This window comes from Rattus rattus, chromosome 9 (assembly GCF_011064425.1).
Source record: "Rattus rattus isolate New Zealand chromosome 9, Rrattus_CSIRO_v1, whole genome shotgun sequence".
Taxonomy (NCBI): domain Eukaryota; kingdom Metazoa; phylum Chordata; class Mammalia; order Rodentia; family Muridae; genus Rattus; species Rattus rattus.
The window spans coordinates 68,515,059-68,534,584 of NC_046162.1; the positions used below are offsets into that span (position 1 = coordinate 68,515,059).

The following is a 19,526-nucleotide window of genomic DNA, read 5'->3' on the forward strand; positions in this document are numbered from 1 at the left end:
AATCCACTCATAAGCCAAGAGTGGGAACACGCTGCTTGAACATGGCCAGCCTGTGAGGTGGTGTGGAAATCTCATCTCAAAAACAAATGTTTAGGGGTTTTTAGCTCAGTGGTTAGAGGTGCCTAGGAAGACAATTCAAAAAAAAAAAGAAAAAAAAAAAAAAACCAAAATGTTTACCACCAGGTTCAGGATAGACAATTAAAAAACCACCTTGGTCGGATTGATGACTGGTCATATATTTGCAAAACAATTTATTTTAAAATCTATTTACATTGCCATACAAAGTTACTACACTGCAGCTGTCCTCAGCTTCTCTCAGGAACCCTCCAGTGAGCCTTCCCTTATAATTGCCCGAGCAAGATTCCGGGCAAGAGCTAGTCTCAGCATCTCCACCTTGGTGGTCTCTATGTCGTCATCCTAAAGGGAAGAAAAGCAGTGTGAGGGCCAACAGGCAGCGTTCCAGAGAGCACAGAGCAATGACAGGTTCAGACTAAGACCAGTCTAGTATACTAAGTCTGGCTCTGAAGTGGGATGACTTGTTCCTAAAAGTCGGTGTTTCAAAACAGGTTAATAACTAAAAGGGACTGAATCTGTAAGAGGGTAATGTTTCAGGATCACAGGATCGTGGAAGAAGCCTTGACAGAAATCTCTTCCCACTTTACACGGAATCATCCCCAGGAGTTAGAATGACCTGCAGTCGCTGGGCGTCAGGCTCACTGCACTCCGGCCTTCTGGAGGCCAAGTCTTCCAGGCATCGCATCAGCTCATAGGTCTGCTCTGCTGAAAAAATCACCTAGGGAGGGGAAAGAGGCTGTTACGTCTAGGCCTGGGTCCAAAGTCTTTGGGAAGAAATATCTGGATACAGAGCCCTGGGCTGTGGCTCCTAGTCTGACAACCATCCCTCCAGTGAGGCTGAACACTTGGTAGATGGCATCGTACTGATCCTGGACATGGACAGCACACAGTACTACTTAGGAGGCATAGATGAGCTTCTGTATGGCTACAGAGCCAAGCTGAGGAAGACCAAAGGCGATGAAGTCTTACCTGCTTCTGTTCCAAAAGAGGAAGGGCATCTGTGAGCAGAGTCATCCAGAAAGAACGGGGTGCAATCTGAGAGGTCATGAGGGACAGCAGAAGAGAAGCAGCATCACCAAAGCGCTTCTCCCCGTACAGTCTGTGGAACTCCCGGTACTTTCCTGTTGAGCGGAATGAGCTCGCCTGAGAATTCACTCCACTTACCTGATACTTAGCAAAGCTCTCGTGGCTTTAAACTAGAACTCTATCCACATGGTAAATGTTTCTGGAACAGTCTCAAGTTTACAGATAAATGTAGGATTCAAGGACAGATCTTTATGAGCACCAAATCTGGGGAAGTATCCGTAGGGCAGTAGACTGTAAGAGACAAAGTGCTGGAAAGATGGTTCTGTTAATCATACTAACTGTTCTTGAACAAAAGCCCTGAATCCAATGCCCGACACCCACATGCCAGCTCACAACTGACTGACTCCAGTCCCATGGGACCCTCTTCTGGCTTCTGCAAACACCAGGCCTATACGTGGTGAACACATACACAAAACAAATTTAAAAAGATTAAAATACTCCATGCATCCTAGTGAAGTATAGGAGATTGAGGGAGACATTAATCTCTTCCTGCAGCCCACTTCCACTCGCACAAGCAATGAGAAACTCTGGTGGAAATGTGGTGGGACACAGGACATGGAAACCATGCCAAACTCTCCCAGGCCCATAGTCCCAGCCTTGGGGAGAAAGGCAAACAGACTTCTCTGTGTTAAAGGCTAGGCTGGTCGGTCAGCCAGATGTACACAGTGTGACCCTGTCTTTAAAACAAAAATGAGTATGAAAGTGTATATAAAATGTATCATTTTCTCATGCTACGTCTTCATTTCCCTAACTTTGGAATTACTGGAAAATAAAATGTTATCAAATTCTGCAAAGGCTAACACATGCAGAGGCTAGCTGTCTTCCATGTCCCCAAGCACCCACTCTGGTGTACCTAGGGGAAAGAATACAGAGACTCACCCAGAAATGTCAGTCGGTCACTGAGCATCATGGCTGGCCCCAGATTGTCAATGAGATCCAAGTCAGAAAAGCAGCCTCTTTCACAGTAATCCCGGAGGAATCTGCAGGGCCCAACCCAAAGGTTACGACAGCCATGGTAGGCCCTGCTCAACTACCAACCACAAAGCTTCCTACCTGTCGGACACGAGTGTGGCGAAGGCAGCATCTTTGGCGCGGATGCTCCAGGAGAGGGCTGAGCCCAAGCGATTATTGCGAACAGCCTTCATGGCCAAGATCTTACAGATGCTTCCAACTTTGCAGGAGAAGAGACAAAAGGTAAAAGCTTGCAATTTAGAATCCCTCTGTGGAGACAGGCTTGGCCTTCCTACAATCTAGAGTACTGACTAGACAGCTAAGGGAGGAAACCAGAAACTTCAGTTTAGTCTTTCCTTTGCCCACACCACAAATGACCCACTCACTAGGCTGCTTTCTGAGTGTGTGTTTGGGTGGCAAAAAAAGTCCTGGTTTTCCTCCACATTAATAGTCCCACAGTTATCTGTCCTGAGACCACAGATTCTTTTTTTTTTTTTGGTTCTTTTTTTCGGAGCTGGGGACCGAACCCAGGGCCTTGCGCTTCCTAGGCAAGCGCTTTACCACTGAGCTAAATCCCCAACCCCGAGACCACAGATTCTTATCTTCCTTTTTTTACATCCTGAGTACCATGGGCTTCCAAGAATGGTTTAAGTGTGTGAGTGATTCTCAGTCAGCAGCAGTGGGAGGATGGGATGGGTAGAAAGCTGCTGACACCTATTCCTGCTGCTTCCTCCTGACACCATCTCTCCAGTGTCACATGCGCAGGGACGCCCTGACAGCCCAGGAGACAGGCTGGGGAAGCGTCTCATCACCTTGTTCAGTCATCTGCCGCTGCTCACAAATCCTCAGCACTTTCAAAGCTTTCTGCTCTGTGTTGAGAGGAATCCGCTCAATGTGCAGCTCCAAGGAAACTCGGCCCAGCTCCGGGCAGTAGTCAAAGTAATCCACCCCCAGCTGCCACAGGCTAAGGTGGGAGGAACACACATGTTGAGAGGCCACACGGGCTGTTGTCCTGACCCGTCTGAGCCCTCAGAAACAAGGTAGAACAGAAGCTTCCTGGCATCCACAAGGTCAGTACTGTTTGTGGGGCCTTCCTACCTGTGATGAGCAAACAGTCCTGAGGCATATTCCAGAAGGAGGAATTCTCTCATGTTAGAACCAAAACTGGAAAAAAAACAAAAAACAAAACAACCCAACTGCAAGCCTGCCCATTTTGTGGCTCAGTAACCTACCTGCTCCTGCTCCTCTGCTGCCCCTCAAAGGCCTGGTGATGTGAGAAAGAGTCAGTGCATTTGGCCAACTTACTAGAGATTGTGTGACTGGAGGAGTCTGCAGTGATCCAAAAGGTCTGTGAGGTGAGCTACGAACCACCAGTTGCTCAGGGCAATGCTGCAAATCCAGACACCAAGGCAAAATGGTCAGGGGAAGGGACAGAAGTCAGCAACACATGACAGACGAGGAAACCCACGGAGCCTATGCTTGCAGAAGAGTTGAACAGAGAAAGGGCTGAGGGCAAACATGAAGACCTGAGTCTGATCCCCAGCACCCAGATAACAGAACCACACACATACACACACACACACACGCACGCACACACACACGCACGCACGCACGCACGCACACACACACACACGCACGCACACGCACGAACACACACGTGCACACACACACAACAATAAAGCCAAGTGTAGCACATAGGTAATCCTGATTCCTTGAAAGTAGAGGCAAGAAGATCAAGAGTTCAAGGCTAACCTTAATTATGTGTCAAGCACAACTTCTGCCTCAACCACAATGATACCCCTCAGAAAACCCACATGGTAGCAGGAGGGAAATCCAGTCAGGGAACTTAGCACTAAGCTGGGCTATCTGCTACCACTCCAGTTTCCTCTGGTCTCAGCAGGCTGCAATACAGTTCGCAATACAACACAAATAGCCAGAAGCTTTAATCCCACATAGGGAGACTCTTGGGAGATTTCTCATTTGTCCCTGCCTTGACTGAGAATTCCCAGAGATCCCCTGCCTCTGCTTCCCAAGTGCTAGGACTGAAGGCACGTGACACCTCAGCTAGCACAGTCTTGGTTTTCAGAGGCAGGGTTCCAGGTAATCACGGATCAAACTCCCTATGTAGCCAAGGTTGGACTTGAACTTCTGATCCTCCTATCTCCACTTCCCTAGTTGGATGAACTACTCCACCAGCCAGGAAGGACACTCCCTACTTCAGTTAAGGGTCACTGCGATGACCATGCTCGGGGAGAGGGCTGCCGATCCACAGCTTGTGGAGATGACAGTTTGACAGCTGGACTCGCTAAGACTGAGATGCTGGAGGAGGCGCTCTCCTCTGAAGTGGATGTGAGCTCGGCCGCTGCCTACCACTAAGTTCACACAGTTTTAGACATGATCTGTGTGTCTGAGTGCACGTGCACGCAAGTACACACCAAGAGCACAGCACACATGGGAGGCCAAGTCAACTCTCTTTCCTCCATGTACTCTCTGGTAACCAAACTTTTCAGGCTTGGTGTCAAACACCGTTTCCTGCTAAATGAGCTCTCATATCCTGTATACATTTTCTTTTTCCTTTCCTTTTTTTTTTTTTTTTTTTTTTTTTTTTGGAGCTAGACCAACCCAGGGCCTTGCGCTTCCAGGCAAGCGCCTACCACTGAGCTAAATCCCCAACCCCTTTTTTTTTAAGATAGGGTCTCATACAGCCCAGGCTATCCTTGAACTTTTGATGTAGTAGAGGCTGGCCTTTGAGCTCCTGATCCTTCACTCCTCAGCCTTCCAGGTGCTAGGATTATTGTAAACATGAGCTACCAAGCCTTGCTATTTCCTATCAATGTCACTTCCTGCAATGCTAGTTTGATATCCATGAAACGGAAACAAGAATAAATAAGGCAGCTTTCATACTCCAGTGAAACCCAACTCCTCAGAAGAAGCCACTATCTGTTTGCACATGGTCAAGCAGGAGGCCTGGGCAGTCCTAACTGGCTCTGAGGACAGTAATAGACAGACAGGGCTTTGGGGGGTGAGAATAATTCCTCCCTCATTTTACAAAGGAGCTTAATAGGCTCTGTCCTGCCGCCTCTCCCTTTCCGCCATCTGAGGCAGGGCCTTCCTCCCCTCTGGCTAAGACCTGTAATCATAGCGCTTAGCACTTGAGGGCTGAGGCAGCATTGCTTGGCCTGCCTGGCTTTACAGCTAAGCAAAGAAAGAGAGACTGTCTCATAAAACCAACAATGAGTTGTCACTAAAGCAGGGCACAGCCATCACACAACAACCTCGCAGCTTCCCCTTAGACTTCTAGCCTCTAAAACTGTGAAGAAAGTAAGTTTCTATTTGACAAAAAGTACAAACCAGCAGACCTACAGAAACACAGGTGAAAAGGCAGGTAGGTACTCCCTACCTGTAATCCTCGGAGACTTTTTTGAAATTTCAAGGCCAGCCTGGCCTACGTAGTCAACACTAAGCTAGCCCCAAAGAACAAAACAGGCCAGGGAGATGGTTGGTGCCTAAGGACACTTGCTCTGTAAGCGGGACCACACCAGGAAATAGGCCAGGGGGAGCTGCGGCTGCCTCCCTCCCACAGGGCCCTGAGGAATGGACAAAGGGATCCTAGAGCCATGTAGCCAACACGTGAGCCTGGGAGAGACATCAAGCTCTGGCCCGAGAAGTCAATGTGAAGGAGCCAAAGCTGAGGTTTCACAAGGCGCTGTAACCCTGCACAGACACAGGGCAGGGTATGCACACACAACCCCACCACCACACACACACACACACACACACACACACACACACACACACACACACACACAGTGTAAAACCAGCCCACACACACACATACAAACACAGGAACACACACACACACACACACACACACACACACACACAGTGTCCCCAGCCCGAAAAAAAAAAGAAAAAAAAAAAAAACAAAAAAAAGAAACCAGGAAGAAGGTGAAAGAAGAGCATAGGACGCCCCATGCAGAAGGGAGTGGAAGGCTGCTGTGTTCAATGGCTCAACCAGACCCCTGAAAACAGTGCAAAGGAGCCGGTGTGGTGTGCGTGCCTTTACTCCCAACACAGGAGGCAGAAAGAAGCAAGCAGTTCAGGTCAGCCTGAACTACACAGAAAGTTCCAGGACAGTCAGAGGTACATAGCGAGACCACGTCAAAAAGAAGTTATAATCAGGCGTGTCCTACCTGCACTCCTTGATCACTTGGTGAATGTCGAACTCAAAGGCAGCCATCAAGATGTTGTCCAGTGGTTCTGGACTGCTCTCACCTCCAAGAAACATGTCCAGGCTGGACTGTGGAAGGGAACACCTAGTCAGTCTCCAAGTGGAAGCAGAGACTTGAGCGGGAAGGGAAGGGCCAGACTGCTGTGGGGAGTCTAGAGAGGAGCTCTTTCCCAAAGGATTGGAGTAGACAGGCCTCCCCATTACATGGAGACCACACTGAGAACTAGAGAGCCAGGAAGTCCCACTCACTGTCACTCACCTGGGCGTACAAGTGCAGGTCAGTGGGCTTCACTGTGGGGTTAGAATACAGCAGCCGAGTCACTAAGAAATGGTACCAGTTGCTCATAAGCTCCTTCTGCTCCAACAAGGTGGCCTCATCCCCCAGCATGATCTGGAGAGAGACATTCTCTGAGCTCTGTCCTCATAGGGAAGATTTCCTATGAGTCATCTAGGCCATGGGTCTCAGTTAGAGAAGTACAAAGTTCCCTCTTCCACAGCCAAGTGACTTAATAGCCCTCTCCAAGGAGCAGCCAGCTTTTCAATGCCTGGGTCCCAAGGCAGGTCCCCATCCCCGACCTGACCTGTCCCACACCTTGCAGAGAGACTCCAGATGGGGGTTGGCTGCAAATGTGTTGTCTTGCAAGTGTCGTTCACACTCCTCACGCCAGTGCTGCCACTTCAGCTCCAACTCTGTCAGCGTCTGAGTGTTGCCAGGCTGAGGGAGAGACTGGCTGTGAGACTCTAAGCTACCCAGACCTACATGCGCCGATCCCTACCTCTCAAGACCAAGCAGCTCCCACATACACTGAGAATGGGCATTGTCCTCATCAGATCCCCAAGGACGCGGCACATGCCTGCAGAAGAGGGGCTGGCATCAGCTTCTTTGGACAGCATTTGTCGGGCCTCATCCAGCCGGCCCTGAAGCACCAAGACGGTCACCTGCAAAGAGATGTGCGACATCTGTTTAGCAGAAGGCTCAACACTAAAAATGCTGAGTTCTCCAGGCTGCCTGACCCTAAGTCAACAAAAACTCCTCCCTTCTGGCACCAACTCTCCATGAGACCCTATGCTGGCTGGTTTTAGGTCAGCTCGGCATAGCCTATAGTCAATCAGAGAGGCAGGAACCTCAACTAAAAAAAGTCTCAATAAGATCAGGCTGCACGCAAGCCCGTAGAGAGCATTTTCTTAATCAGTGACTGACGGAAAGGGCCCAGCACATTGTGGGTGGTGCCATCCCTAGGCTGGTGGTCCTGAGTTCTCTCAGAAAGCAGGGTGAGCAAACCATGAGGAGCAAGCAAGAGGCAGCGCCGTCCATGGCCTCTGCATCAGCTCCTGTCTCCAGATTCTCGCTCTGACTTCTTTCTTTCTTTTTTTTTTTTTTTTTGGTTCTTTTATTTCGGAGCTGGGGACCGAACCCAGGGCCTTGCGCTTCCTAGGCAAGCGCCCTACCACTGAGCTAAATCCCCAACCCCTTCTGACTTCTTTCAATGATAAACAACTATGCTGAAATGTAAGCCAAATAAGCCATTTCCTCCTGACCTTGCTTTGGTCATGGTGTTTATCACAGCAATAGAAACACTGATTAAAGCTGAGCATTGGTGGGCCTTTAAATCCCAGCACTAGGAAGACAGAGGAAGATGGATCTCTCTAAGTTTGAGGCCAGTCTGGTCTCCAGAGCAGGACAGCCAGATAACACCTGACATAAAACAAAACAACAACAAAAGAGGAAGAAGAAACCCTAAGACAGTTGGATTATCTCGTTACTGTCAAGTGTTATCTATAAGAAAATGAGAAAATACTTGCAAATCACGTATGAAAAACACAGAAGACTTTAAAGCACATGTCCACACTGAAAACCAGACACTAAATAGGAGGTCACTTCCCTCGGTTGTACAGCCACTGCGAAATTCCCACACTCCAGTCAATACCCCTGCCACTCACGCAAGCTGCCCTAATGAAAATCAGGGGCAGACACAAAAATGGGAAGGCAGGAGGGAGACACCTCAGGAGGAAGGGCTTCAGTGGGAGAGAAAGAGGGTGAGAGGGAAAGGACAAGGAAAATGACTACAACTCAAGCCAGGTGGTGGTGCTCGCCTTTAACTTCCAAACTCAACAGACAGAAGCAGACAGCTCTTACAGAAGAGAGGCCAGCCTGCTCTACAGAACGAGTTCTAAACAGCCAGCACTACATGGAAAAACCCTATCACAAAAGCAAATAAAGAAAAAGAAAATTAATAAAATTCACTATTTAAAAACATTTTTTAGCTGGGCATGGTGGTGCGTGCCTTTAATCCGAGCACTTGGGAGGCAGACGCAAGGGGATCTCCATAAATTCCAGGCCAGCCTTGTCTACAGAGTGAGCTCCAGAATAGCCAAGGCTATGCAGAGAAACCCTGTTTCAAAACCACTATTTTTTTCCTTAAAGTATCTGTATGTATGTATGTATGTATGTATGTAGATGGGGTTTGGGGTATGTGCACAAGTACAGGTACCTGCAGAGGACAGAGGAACTAAACTTATAAACACACAACACAGGTAGTGACCAACTGAACTTCGTCCTTTGTGAGAGCAGCCAGTGCGTGCTCTTGATCGCTGAGCAGTACGTGCAACCCCAAACTTCATCACAAACATGTATAAAACTGCCACAAACCTTTTCAGTGGAAAAGAAGAAACCAGGGCTGGGAGATGACCCAGTCAGAAAAGCTCACATTTTGCAAGCAAGGACCTGAGTTCTATACAAGTTCTATCCTGTACAGACCTGTCAGTGTGGGGCACACAGCGGTCAGCACAGCAAGGGGCAAACAGGAGTCAGTAGTCGGGCACTGCCATGCAGGTCCACTCAGGAATGTGAAGAGTAAAACTCATAGAAATATCTAGGTGTTTTGTAAGTATGTAAGATTAGGCTTTGAGCCCCACAGTGGGGGACGGGATCTGTTCATATATGTTTGCCCAGAAATACAGCGCAGTGGCAGCACAGTCCACCTTCTCACACACACACACACACACACACACACACACACACACACACACACACACACACACACACACACACACCCCTACTGAGAGCCAAACAGGGTGGCTTCCATGTGTAATCCTACTATCTGAGAAGCTGAAGAACAATTGCCATGAGTCTGTTCATATATGTTTGCCCAGAAAACACAGGTGTGGAGCACAGTTTCACACACACACACACACACACACAAAACATCAGAAACACACACACACACACACAACACAACCTACTGAGAGCCAAACAGGGTGGCTTCCATGTGTAATCCTACTATCTGAGAAGGAAGAACAATTCCATGAGGGCTAACACGGTGTGAGACTTTCTCTCAAAACATCAGAAACTCACACAAGCAAACAAACAAGTGAACACAGGCCCACACAGGGGCCTCCTGTACGCAGAAACATACACCACACAATGCTATGAGCCTAGATATGCCCACCAGGGCCTGGTCATCCCCAGCATCACACTAAACTCAAAGAGTGGCAAATGCTTGTAAGCAGAAAGATCAGACATTCAAGCTCATGCCTGGCTCAATGGCAGTCAAGGCCATCTGAGTTCCCGTCTCAAAAGAGCAAAAAAACAAATGAACAACAAAAAGTAGACTCAGTAGTTAAGTGTGCTCTCTGTCCTTGCAGAGGACCGAGATTCAGCACCTACACGGCAGTTCAGTTACCTACAGCCCGAATTTTCCAGGCTCAGATAGCCTCTTTGGCCCACGCAGTCACCAAGCACACACATGGTTCGCGTGCATAACATATACACCCATGACTGAAAGCACATTAATCTTTTATTGACTGATTGGCTGCTTTGTTGAGACAGGGTTTCTCTGTATATCCCTGACTATCCTGGAACTCTCTGTAGAACAAGCTGGCCTTGAACTCAGAGATCGGTCTCACTCTTGAGTTCTAAAGGTGAGCTGGGACTAAAGGTGAGTGCTACCATAATCTGAAACTGATTAATCTTTACAATAAAGGGGGGGGGGCGCACTGGAGAGATGGCTCAGTGGTTAAGAGCACTGTCTGCTCTTCCAGAGGTTCTGAGTTCAAATCCCAGCAACCACATGGTGGCTCACAACCATCTGTAATGGGATCCGATGCCCCCTTCTGGTGTGTCTGAAGACAGCTACAGTGCACTCATATACATAAAATAAATAAATCTTAAAAAAACAAACAAACAGGGTTGAACAAAAAAAAAAAAAAAAAAAAAACAAACAAACAGGGTTGGGGATTTAGCTCAGTGGTAGAGCGCTTGCCTAGCAAGGGCAAGGCCCTGGGTTCAGTCCCCAGCTCTGAAAAAAAAAAAAAAAAAGAAAAACAAACAAACAAACAAAAAAACCCCCAAAGGTTGGTATGTACAGTGCTGGCTGAGACTTGATCTCACAATATTGCCCAAGCTGTCTCTGACCCTGAGTTCAAGTGCTACTCCAACTTCAACCACCAAATAACTGCAACCATTAATACGTGTGCCATCTCCCCAGTTGATAATACTGTGCTGAGGGTCTGGGGATGAAGCTCGGTAACAGAGGAAAGCTTTCTCACCATGCATAAGCACCCCAAACACAAGGTGACCAGAGGCTTAGTGGAACCCGACTATGAGCAATGCTTCAGGGTTTAGCAGTTTGGTTCAGGGCAGCTCTAATGCCCATAAACAATGAACTGATTATACTGTGAATTTATGTAAAATATACAAAACACTTATAGTCACACACATCACCTGATTGTATGTACTCAAATCCCCCAAATTTCCCCTTCTGGTAGACTTCCCTCCTTGAATTCCAGACTCCTATCTCCATGACCTAGTCAGCACATACCAGTCCTCTTTCACCAGATCACCCACCTGCCCACCTTTCTCTCACACCCTCCCTGCCAACTGTGTTCCTTTTGTGGTGGTGGGCATAGGGACCAGTGCATGCTGGTCAAGTACTCTCCTACTAAACTCTACCTCCAGTACCTGACCATCCTATGTTCTGAGAGTCGCTATACTGCCTCTGAAATACGAGGTAACGAAGATCTGCACACCAAGACCCCGTGTCAAGGCTAACGAGAAAGCAGACGCAGTCTGCACATAAATAATCCCAGCATTCAGGAGGTGAGGCAGCCTGGATTAGAAATGAGCTCCAGGCCAGCAGGGCTACATAGAGAGACCTTGTCTCAAAAAGCAAACCAAAGCTAGTAACAGGACAGCCAGGGCTACACAGAGATACCCTGTCTCAAGGAGGAAGAAAAATGGGGCGGTGGTGGCCACGCTTTTAATCCCAGCAGTTAGGAGGCAGAGGCGGGTGGACCTCTGTGGGTTCCAGGGCAGCCTGGTAGGGCAGATAAGCCTACACAAAGAAGCCATGAATTAAAATGTATAAATTCAACAAAATAATCCAATGAAGAAACCAAACAGGATACTTCTCCTCTTGAGGTGCTGGAGATCCTGCTCTCCCAGATGCTATGCCGGCATTCACTACGATGCCCTCAAGCCCCTTGTCAGCGCGCCTCACCCTTCCTAATGCACGAGCCTTCACACAGCTCATGCTGGGGTGACTTCCAGCCAGGAGTCATTTCCTTGCTGCTGTCCATGAGTGGTAATGTAAGGATCTGACAGGTTGGTAACTGTTGCCCGACAGTATTCTCCCACCTCAAAAATGACCACTGTGCTCTTCTGCACCCCACCTCTCCTCAGCCTCCTCAGCCACTTAGTATCTTCATACCTTCTCTCCCTCAGATCTACAAACAAAGCCTCCTGTTCAGGAGTTTATCAAGCTTCCTCTCCATGCTAAACTAGTTTTTAACTGCTCTGGAGCAGAGAAGGGAAGATGGAAAACCTATTCTACAATCACAAACTCAGAGAGCTGAGCCACGGCTGGAGCAGGTCCTCCCAGTCAGCCGACTGCAATCCCGCACACTCACCAAGTTCCAGAAGCTCTCATGCTTGCTTGGGTGGTCACTGCCCAGGACATCTGCTGACAAACTGTCCACCTCGCACACGTGCAGTCGAACCCAGTCAAGAAGATGGAGGAGGAGAGGTCCAGCTGAGGAGAGACTCATGTCACACAAAAGATCCCAGCTTCATCTGCAGCATGTTCCCCTCTACCCAAAGTACAGACGTTGATATGAATTTAAAACAGAAGCCCTGACTGGAGAGGGGTTTATTCCCTGCAACTAAGAAGGACAGAGTATGGCAGGGACTCTGTGATGCTATACAGAGCTAGCCTGGGCTAACAGGCTACATGAAACAAACAAACTGGCGTTACCTGGAGCTACTTCAATGAAAAGAATCTCACACAGGTTCCAAATAAGCTCCATGGCTGACAAAATGGAGACCTAAGGAGAAAAGAGGCCAGCTTACCTGAGACATCCCCCAGTCACTATGTAGTTTACCTGAAACATCCCCCAGTCACCAGCGCTCCTACAGCAGGAGTTCCCACCAGGCAGCCCAGCAGAGGATGTCAGATAGGGAGATAAAAACCTGCAGAATGCTAACACTGGTGATTTTATTTTAAGGTGAATTAGAAAAGTAAACTAGCATATCACACGGATGCTCTTGATGGATTGTGGGTTAAGAAGGCGCCTCAAGGGGTTGGGGATTTAGCTCAGCGGTAGAGCGCTTGCCTAGGAAGCGCAAGGCCCTGGGTTCGGTCCCCAGCTCCAAAAAAAAAAAAAAAAAAAAAAAAAAAAAAAAAAAAAGAAGGCGCCTCATTTGAGTAAAAAGAAAAGATAATTTTGAGAAAGTCTGTCAATAAAAAAAGTAAAACAAAATTGGGAAGTTAGAACCAGGATAGTGGCCCACACACCTTAAACCTGGCACCCAGGAGACCTAGACAGGAGCACCAAGGGCTCCATGCCTGTCTGGCCTGTAATCCCAGCACTCGGAATGGAGGGGATCAGGACTTTAGGTAGACAGGCCAGTCGGTCAGTCAGTCAGTCCATATGCCAAGGACTGAAGCTTAGGAAAGAGGCTATTAAAGGCTGAGCCAGATGCTAAAGATCTCGGCAGTGAAGAGCACTGGCTGCCCGGCTGCTCTGGCAAAAGGCCTTGGTTTGATTTCCAACAACTATCTGTTCCATGATACCTGCTTCTGACCTCTGCAAGAACAGCACAACACAATGCACAGACATGCAGGCAAAATACCTCTACCCACAAAAGAAAAGTTAAATTTAAAAAAGAAAAACAAAAGCAGAGACCAGGGCCAGGTGTGGTAGCTTATACTGTAAAGCCAGCATTCAAGCTTCTACAGCAGAAAGATAACACAAGGCCACAGCCAGCGTGGGCTACAGACTGAGACCCTGTCTCAACAACAGACAGCAGGAGATGGCTCTGTAGTTAAGAGAATCTGCTGTGCAGACACGAGAAGCAGAGTTTGGGTGGCAGCACACGTGTAACAAGCTGGAGACCTGAGCACACTGAGGCCTGAGTTACAAAGGAACAGAGAAAGGAGGGTCCCCAAGCTTGCTGGCGTCCAGCCTAGGCAGGGAGCACAACCCCCAGGTTCAAAGAGAATGAGCAGAGTGAGAGCGGACATTCAGCACCGTCTTCTGCCTCCACACAGAATGCAGGCACAGGTGCACTTGTGCACACACACACTCAATAAACACACACGCAATACAGATGTTTTTAACAGGAGACATTGACTGAGGTTCTAGCCCAGCAACAGTGGACATACTTAGCACACCTACGATACTAGAGCCAAGACCAGGCACTGCAAAAACTGAAAGAGCAAAGGCTGGCTGCTATAAGATGCTCCCACTAAGATAAAGGAGACCTGGACCCTGCCTTTAGGAAGATGGACATCCCCACGTCACCCTCCTTCAGTTCAGTCATCACCAGCCCTTGTTCGAAGGGAAAAACACACTGTGCCTATCAGAGACAGAGTATTGTCCCCTGATCATTAGTTAGAAAAGCACTGGGATCCTACTAAGGAAAGAGTGTCATATATGTCAACTTCTAGTCCTGCTCAATTATAACCACTTGCTGCTCAGCAAAATGTCGAGTTCATGAGACTGAGCGGCAGTCCTAAAAGCTTGGTTCTCCATCTCACATGACAACTCACAAACACCACGTGTTAGGACTCATCTTTCCACAGGAAATGAAAACCCAGTATTCATCAAGTAGATCCTGTGTTCCCACGGGCTAGACCTTGAAGGGAAGGACCAACTTTCAAGCCACACTTGCGATCCCAAAGAGCTGCTGGTCCACCTCGAAAGGAGAGCGTCCTGTAACAGTGACCACAAAGCCACCCTGGGCACTAGGGACACAAAAACCACAATGTTGCCAATACAATGAGAGCAGCTACCCCTTACCTGACTGCTGAACTGCCGGCCACTGGCTGGGTCTTTAGCAGCAACTAGCAGAATACAAAACACCTTAGGTCAATCAGATGAACTGACTGTATCCCGCCTCCTGTGCCCTCAGACCCCTCATGGCTCCTGCTGTTTCTCCCACCCCCCCCCATTTCCATGTGAACGCTGATGCATCTATCACACATCAAAACGAGGCCCTGTTACGCACTGCAGAGCAGCCTCCTGAAAGGCCGCTGGGGCAAACAGCACCAGACAATGTACTTCAATTATACACAGGGTCCTTACTTGCAACCTGGTGCATTTCTTCCATACAGGCACGTATAACTGACCGGTAATTTTTACTCACTCGAACCAATCTACAAAAAAATGAAATGACATAGGAGATGACATCGACCATATCTTGATGCTAGAAAGAGAAGAATCGAAAGGAGACAGCTAGACTGTTCTTGTAGGAACAACCAGATTTGGTTCCCAATCCCCACATCAGGTGACTCACATGAACCTGCAACTCCAGTTTCAGGAGATGTGAAGTGCTCTGGCCTCCAGTATATATAAACTCACACACACACACACACACACACACACACACACACACACACACACACACACACACACACACAAACGGCTAGAGATCTGTCACAATGATTTTAAGAGAGCGTAGTACTGTTGGAAAGGGCCAGAGTTCAGTTCTCAGCACCCATATCAGGTGGCTCACAACTACTTTGGTTCCAAGAGATCCAATGCCATCTTCTGGCTTCCACAGGTACCTGCACAACGTGTACACACACACACAGTTAAACATAAACCACGCCTGGTCTGCATGGACGGCTCGGGCTGAAAGCACTGCTGTTGTAGTCAGGCCTGTGGCATATTTTCTCAGTTGGTAATCGATATGGGAGGGGCCACCCCTAGTTGGGGGTCCTGGATGCTGTAAGAAAGCAAACCCAGGGGTTGGGGATTTAGCTCAGTGATAGAGCACTTGCCTAGCAAGCGCAAGGCCCTGGGTTCGGTCCCCAGCTCCCAAAAAAAAAAGAAAAAAGAGAGCAGACCCAGCAAACCACAGGCAGTAAGGCAGCATGCAGCTCTCCATTGCTCCTCCACAACTGCGAGTGCCTGCCCCACAGAGCCCGGAGCGCAATGCTCCCAAGCACTGATGAAAGAACACCTGACAGCCGTGTCCATGATCCCGAGCTTGAGAAGTGGAGGCGAGAGGACCAGAAACTCAAGAATACAACGGATTTGTACACACACAGGCTGAGTCAGCAGAGCACACCCGGATTTGTACACACACAGGCTGAGTCAGCAGAGCACACACGGATTTGTACACACACAGGCTGAGTCAGCAGAGCACACACCGGGTGTGCGAGACCCATCTTCACCTTCATCTACTTACGGAGCTCAAGCAAAGGACACACCGAAGAAATAAGTGAATAAATAAATAGGAAAGGAAAACAAATCCTAGCCTGGAGGTCAGGCCCAGTGACGTGGCTCAGCAGCTGGGCGCTCAAAGGAAGCAAAACAAATTCTGATTCCTCGTCACAAACATAAGCTTCAGAGGCGATTATTTCCATTTGCCTTATCTGCTGACCCCTATATATATTGCTTTTGTCTTGAGACAGAGTCTGGCTCATGGAGCTCTGGGTGGTCTGGAACTGACTGTGCAGACCAGGCTGCCCGGTAGCTCTTGAACATCTGCCGGCTTCATTTTTAACTCTTCCGAGAATGAGATCGAATCAAGGGCTTCTTTGGACTAGCCTTCCTTTCGTGTTATTTATATTCTTTTTACTTTGGTGGGTGGTGGTGTTCAAGGAACACACACAAATGAAGTAGGACTCCACAGCGAAGAGTTGATATACCAAGCCACCGAGTCTTCTAACAGCATTTCCCCAATCTACAACTACATCCTGGGAAGCCACCCTGGAGACCAGGAATCCTCCCTCTCCAAGGCGCTCCACCACTCAGGAGGATAAGGGTGCCTCTCACCACGACTCCATTAGAGCTCCAGCACCCACCACTCACTGAGCTTTCCTGGATTTCCCGGACAGTTCTTCCTCAAGTCTTTGCAGGCCAACGAAGATTCCATGGGATTCGTTGAAGAGTTTTCTCAAAATTTGAGAGTAAACATCGACATCTTTCCTTATGATATAAATAAAGGGGCAGCTCGGGACCTTCTCTGATTTGTCTGCAACAAAACAGGAAAAAAGAAACAAAAACTAATTTAACATCTATCATTTTCCCCCAAAGAGAAAACACTGCAGCATTTCTAATTTTTTAGTCACAAAAACTGGCTGAGCATGGGGGGCACATGTCTACACACTCAGCAAGAGGAAGAATGAGACAGGAGGATTAAAATGAAAGAGAAGACTAGTGCATGCAATAGACCAAGCAAGCCAGGTCTATGATAAAAGAGAAGAAGAGGGGTGCTGGAGAGATGGCTCAGTGGTTAAGAGCACTGACTGCTCTTCCAGAGGTCCTGAGTTCAATTCCCAGCAACCAAATGGTGGCTCACAACCATCTGTAATGGGATCTAATGCCTTCTTCTGGTGTGTCTGAGGACAGCTACAGTGTACTTATATATAATAAATAAATAAATAAATAAATAAATAAATAAATAAATAAATAAGAAGAAGAAGTTTTTCATCAAGAAGAAGAAGAAGAAGAAGAAGAAGAAGAAAAAGAAGAAGAAGAAGAAGAAGTTGTTTTTCATCAAGTGGAGAGCTGAGAAGATGGGGTCCTAGTCTAAGCAATCCTTCTCCCTAAGCCTCCTGGGCATGCCCATGCTGCTCATGCCATCACTGAGCGACAGCCTACGTCCTTGGTTTTTTGAGAATGGGTTCGGCATCGTATCTCAGGCAGCCGGGAACACTCTATCCTCCGTCAACTATTCTGCACAGTAAAAATTCTATGACTGCAAGCATTGCCTGAACCCAAGAGTTTGCCTTCAGCTGGGGCAGGCAACACAGTCCGACTCATTTCTTTTTGTTGTTTGTTTGTTTGTTTGGTTTTGGTTTTTCAAGACAAGGTTTCTCTGAATAACCCTGGCTGATCTAGAATTCATTCTGTCTATCAGGCAGGCCTTGAACTCACAGATCCACCTGCTTCTGTCTGCGGAGTACTGGGATGAAAGGTGTGTGGGTGTGCGTCACCATAGCTGAGCTATATGGCTCGTGTCTAAAGGTCCATCACAGGAAGGGTGCTGAAGAGATGGTTTGGTGACTAAGACCACTGGCTGAAATTTCATATTTTTATTCCTAACACTCAGGAAGAAAGGGCAAGTAATTTCTGAGCTCAAAACCAGCGTGGTCTAGAGCCAGTTCCAGGACAGCCAGGCCATCTCAAGAAACCAAAGCCGACCAAACAAGAAGTACACAGGCAGCTCTTCCAGAGGACCTAGGTTCTACTGCCAAGCTCGCATATGGCAACTCACATAAATATACAGTTCTAGTTCCTAGAGTCCAGGGATCTCTTTTGGCCTCTGCAGGCACCAAGCACAAAGTGGTGCATCAATAGGCATGCAGACAAAACTCCCATGCACAGACGACAGAATTAAAAAACAAAAAACAAAAAAACTTTGTGTTGTGCAACACACCTCAAATCCCAGCCCTCTGGACATCGAGGTTGGAAGACGTAGAATTCAAACCGAATCCCACATATTTTGCACAAAGACAAGCCCACTAGGACTATATAGGGGTAACTTGTCTCAAAATATAAAGAAACAGTTTCAAACATAAAAAAATGTTGCCAAATGACTTCAGTTTCCTGCCCCTGATAGTCAACAAATGTACCAAGACAAAAGTGAACAAGAACTACCTACCTGTTTTGTTGAAGGAAGTTTCACATAGGAGCATCTCCCCGGGGCCCCAGTCAAAACACATTTGCTTCTTCTTGGAATTCACACCTGGAATCCACTAATAAAACAGAAGGCATAGGAGCTGTTAGCCCTAGTTAGGGCTTTCTTTTCATTCAACTTCCAAGTTTGATTGCGGACACCATAGTTCAGGCAGGCAGCCTAGATGGTATCCGACGGTTCTGTGCACATATCCAGACATATACACACACCTTAAAATATTTCTATGTAAGCGGAATAGAATACAAAGCGACAGAAACAAGTGGTCTATAGTCTCTCGTGAGAATAAATTACGCACTTATTACGCTTCGAGCCAGAACTAGAGGACAGGGAGAAGCCAACTGAGCTCTTGGAGCGACGATGTGGAGCTTACACCAAGCTCATTCTAACGCCCAAGGAGAGAAAGTAGAGAAGCAGAAAGGTTAGAGAAACAAGGGATGATGCAGTGGGGCCTCCGCGGCCCGGCCAGTATTCACAGGACCCGAAGCCTAGGGACCACCACCGCCCTAACCTAGTTCCCAGTTGATCTGACATTCTGGATGGTGGCAACTGTGTCCAGAGAAAAAACATGCGTCCCACATGTACGGAGGCAAGCCTGAAGTGACCAAAGAAACGTAACCCTCACAGTGAGACAAGCAAGCCTCTCCGGGCGTCCTTACAGTTACTGCGGGCTCGCAGTCGAGCTCCTCCATAGTGCCGTGCGCCCGCAGCAGGGACCCCTCCGCGTTGCTGCTGTTCTCAGCTCAGGCCTCCCGCTCACAGCCAGCTGCCAAAGAGGACCCCATCAGGGCGGCTTCCGCAGCGCCTGCACATCTCAACGCAACAGATCACTTCTCCTCAGCCAAACACAGGCCTCTGCAGCTTTACACACGTCTCCTACTATTCTAACCTAGACAACACCTCAGGAAAACGTCGCCAGGGGCCACCGGTCCTCACGGAATGTTCCCACTAGATCAGGCGGCGCCATGGACAGTCCCACACTAGGCAAGAGGAAGGCCCCGGGAGATGGCGGGAGAGGAGGTGGCTGGGAGGGCGTGC

The 19,526-nt window shown here is 48.2% G+C and overlaps 1 protein-coding gene across 1 annotated transcript; it reads right to left on the reverse strand.

The window, feature by feature from the left end:
- Positions 1 to 234: 234 nt before the first annotated feature.
- On the reverse strand, positions 235 to 19,270 carry Nup85 (nucleoporin 85). The gene is made up of 19 exons (XM_032913345.1): positions 19,148 to 19,270; positions 18,456 to 18,549; positions 16,661 to 16,823; positions 14,927 to 14,997; positions 14,642 to 14,685; positions 12,595 to 12,664; positions 12,251 to 12,372; positions 7,148 to 7,282; positions 6,936 to 7,058; positions 6,603 to 6,734; positions 6,306 to 6,412; positions 3,418 to 3,501; positions 3,211 to 3,276; positions 2,925 to 3,076; positions 2,215 to 2,332; positions 2,041 to 2,141; positions 1,045 to 1,196; positions 692 to 793; positions 235 to 417 (listed from the first exon to the last, which is right to left on the reverse strand). The coding sequence occupies exons 1-19, from the start codon at positions 19,178 to 19,180 to the stop codon at positions 316 to 318; spliced, it is 1,971 nt and encodes a 656-aa protein (XP_032769236.1). The 5' UTR covers positions 19,181 to 19,270; the 3' UTR covers positions 235 to 315.
- Between the last annotated feature and the right edge of the window lie 256 nt (positions 19,271 to 19,526).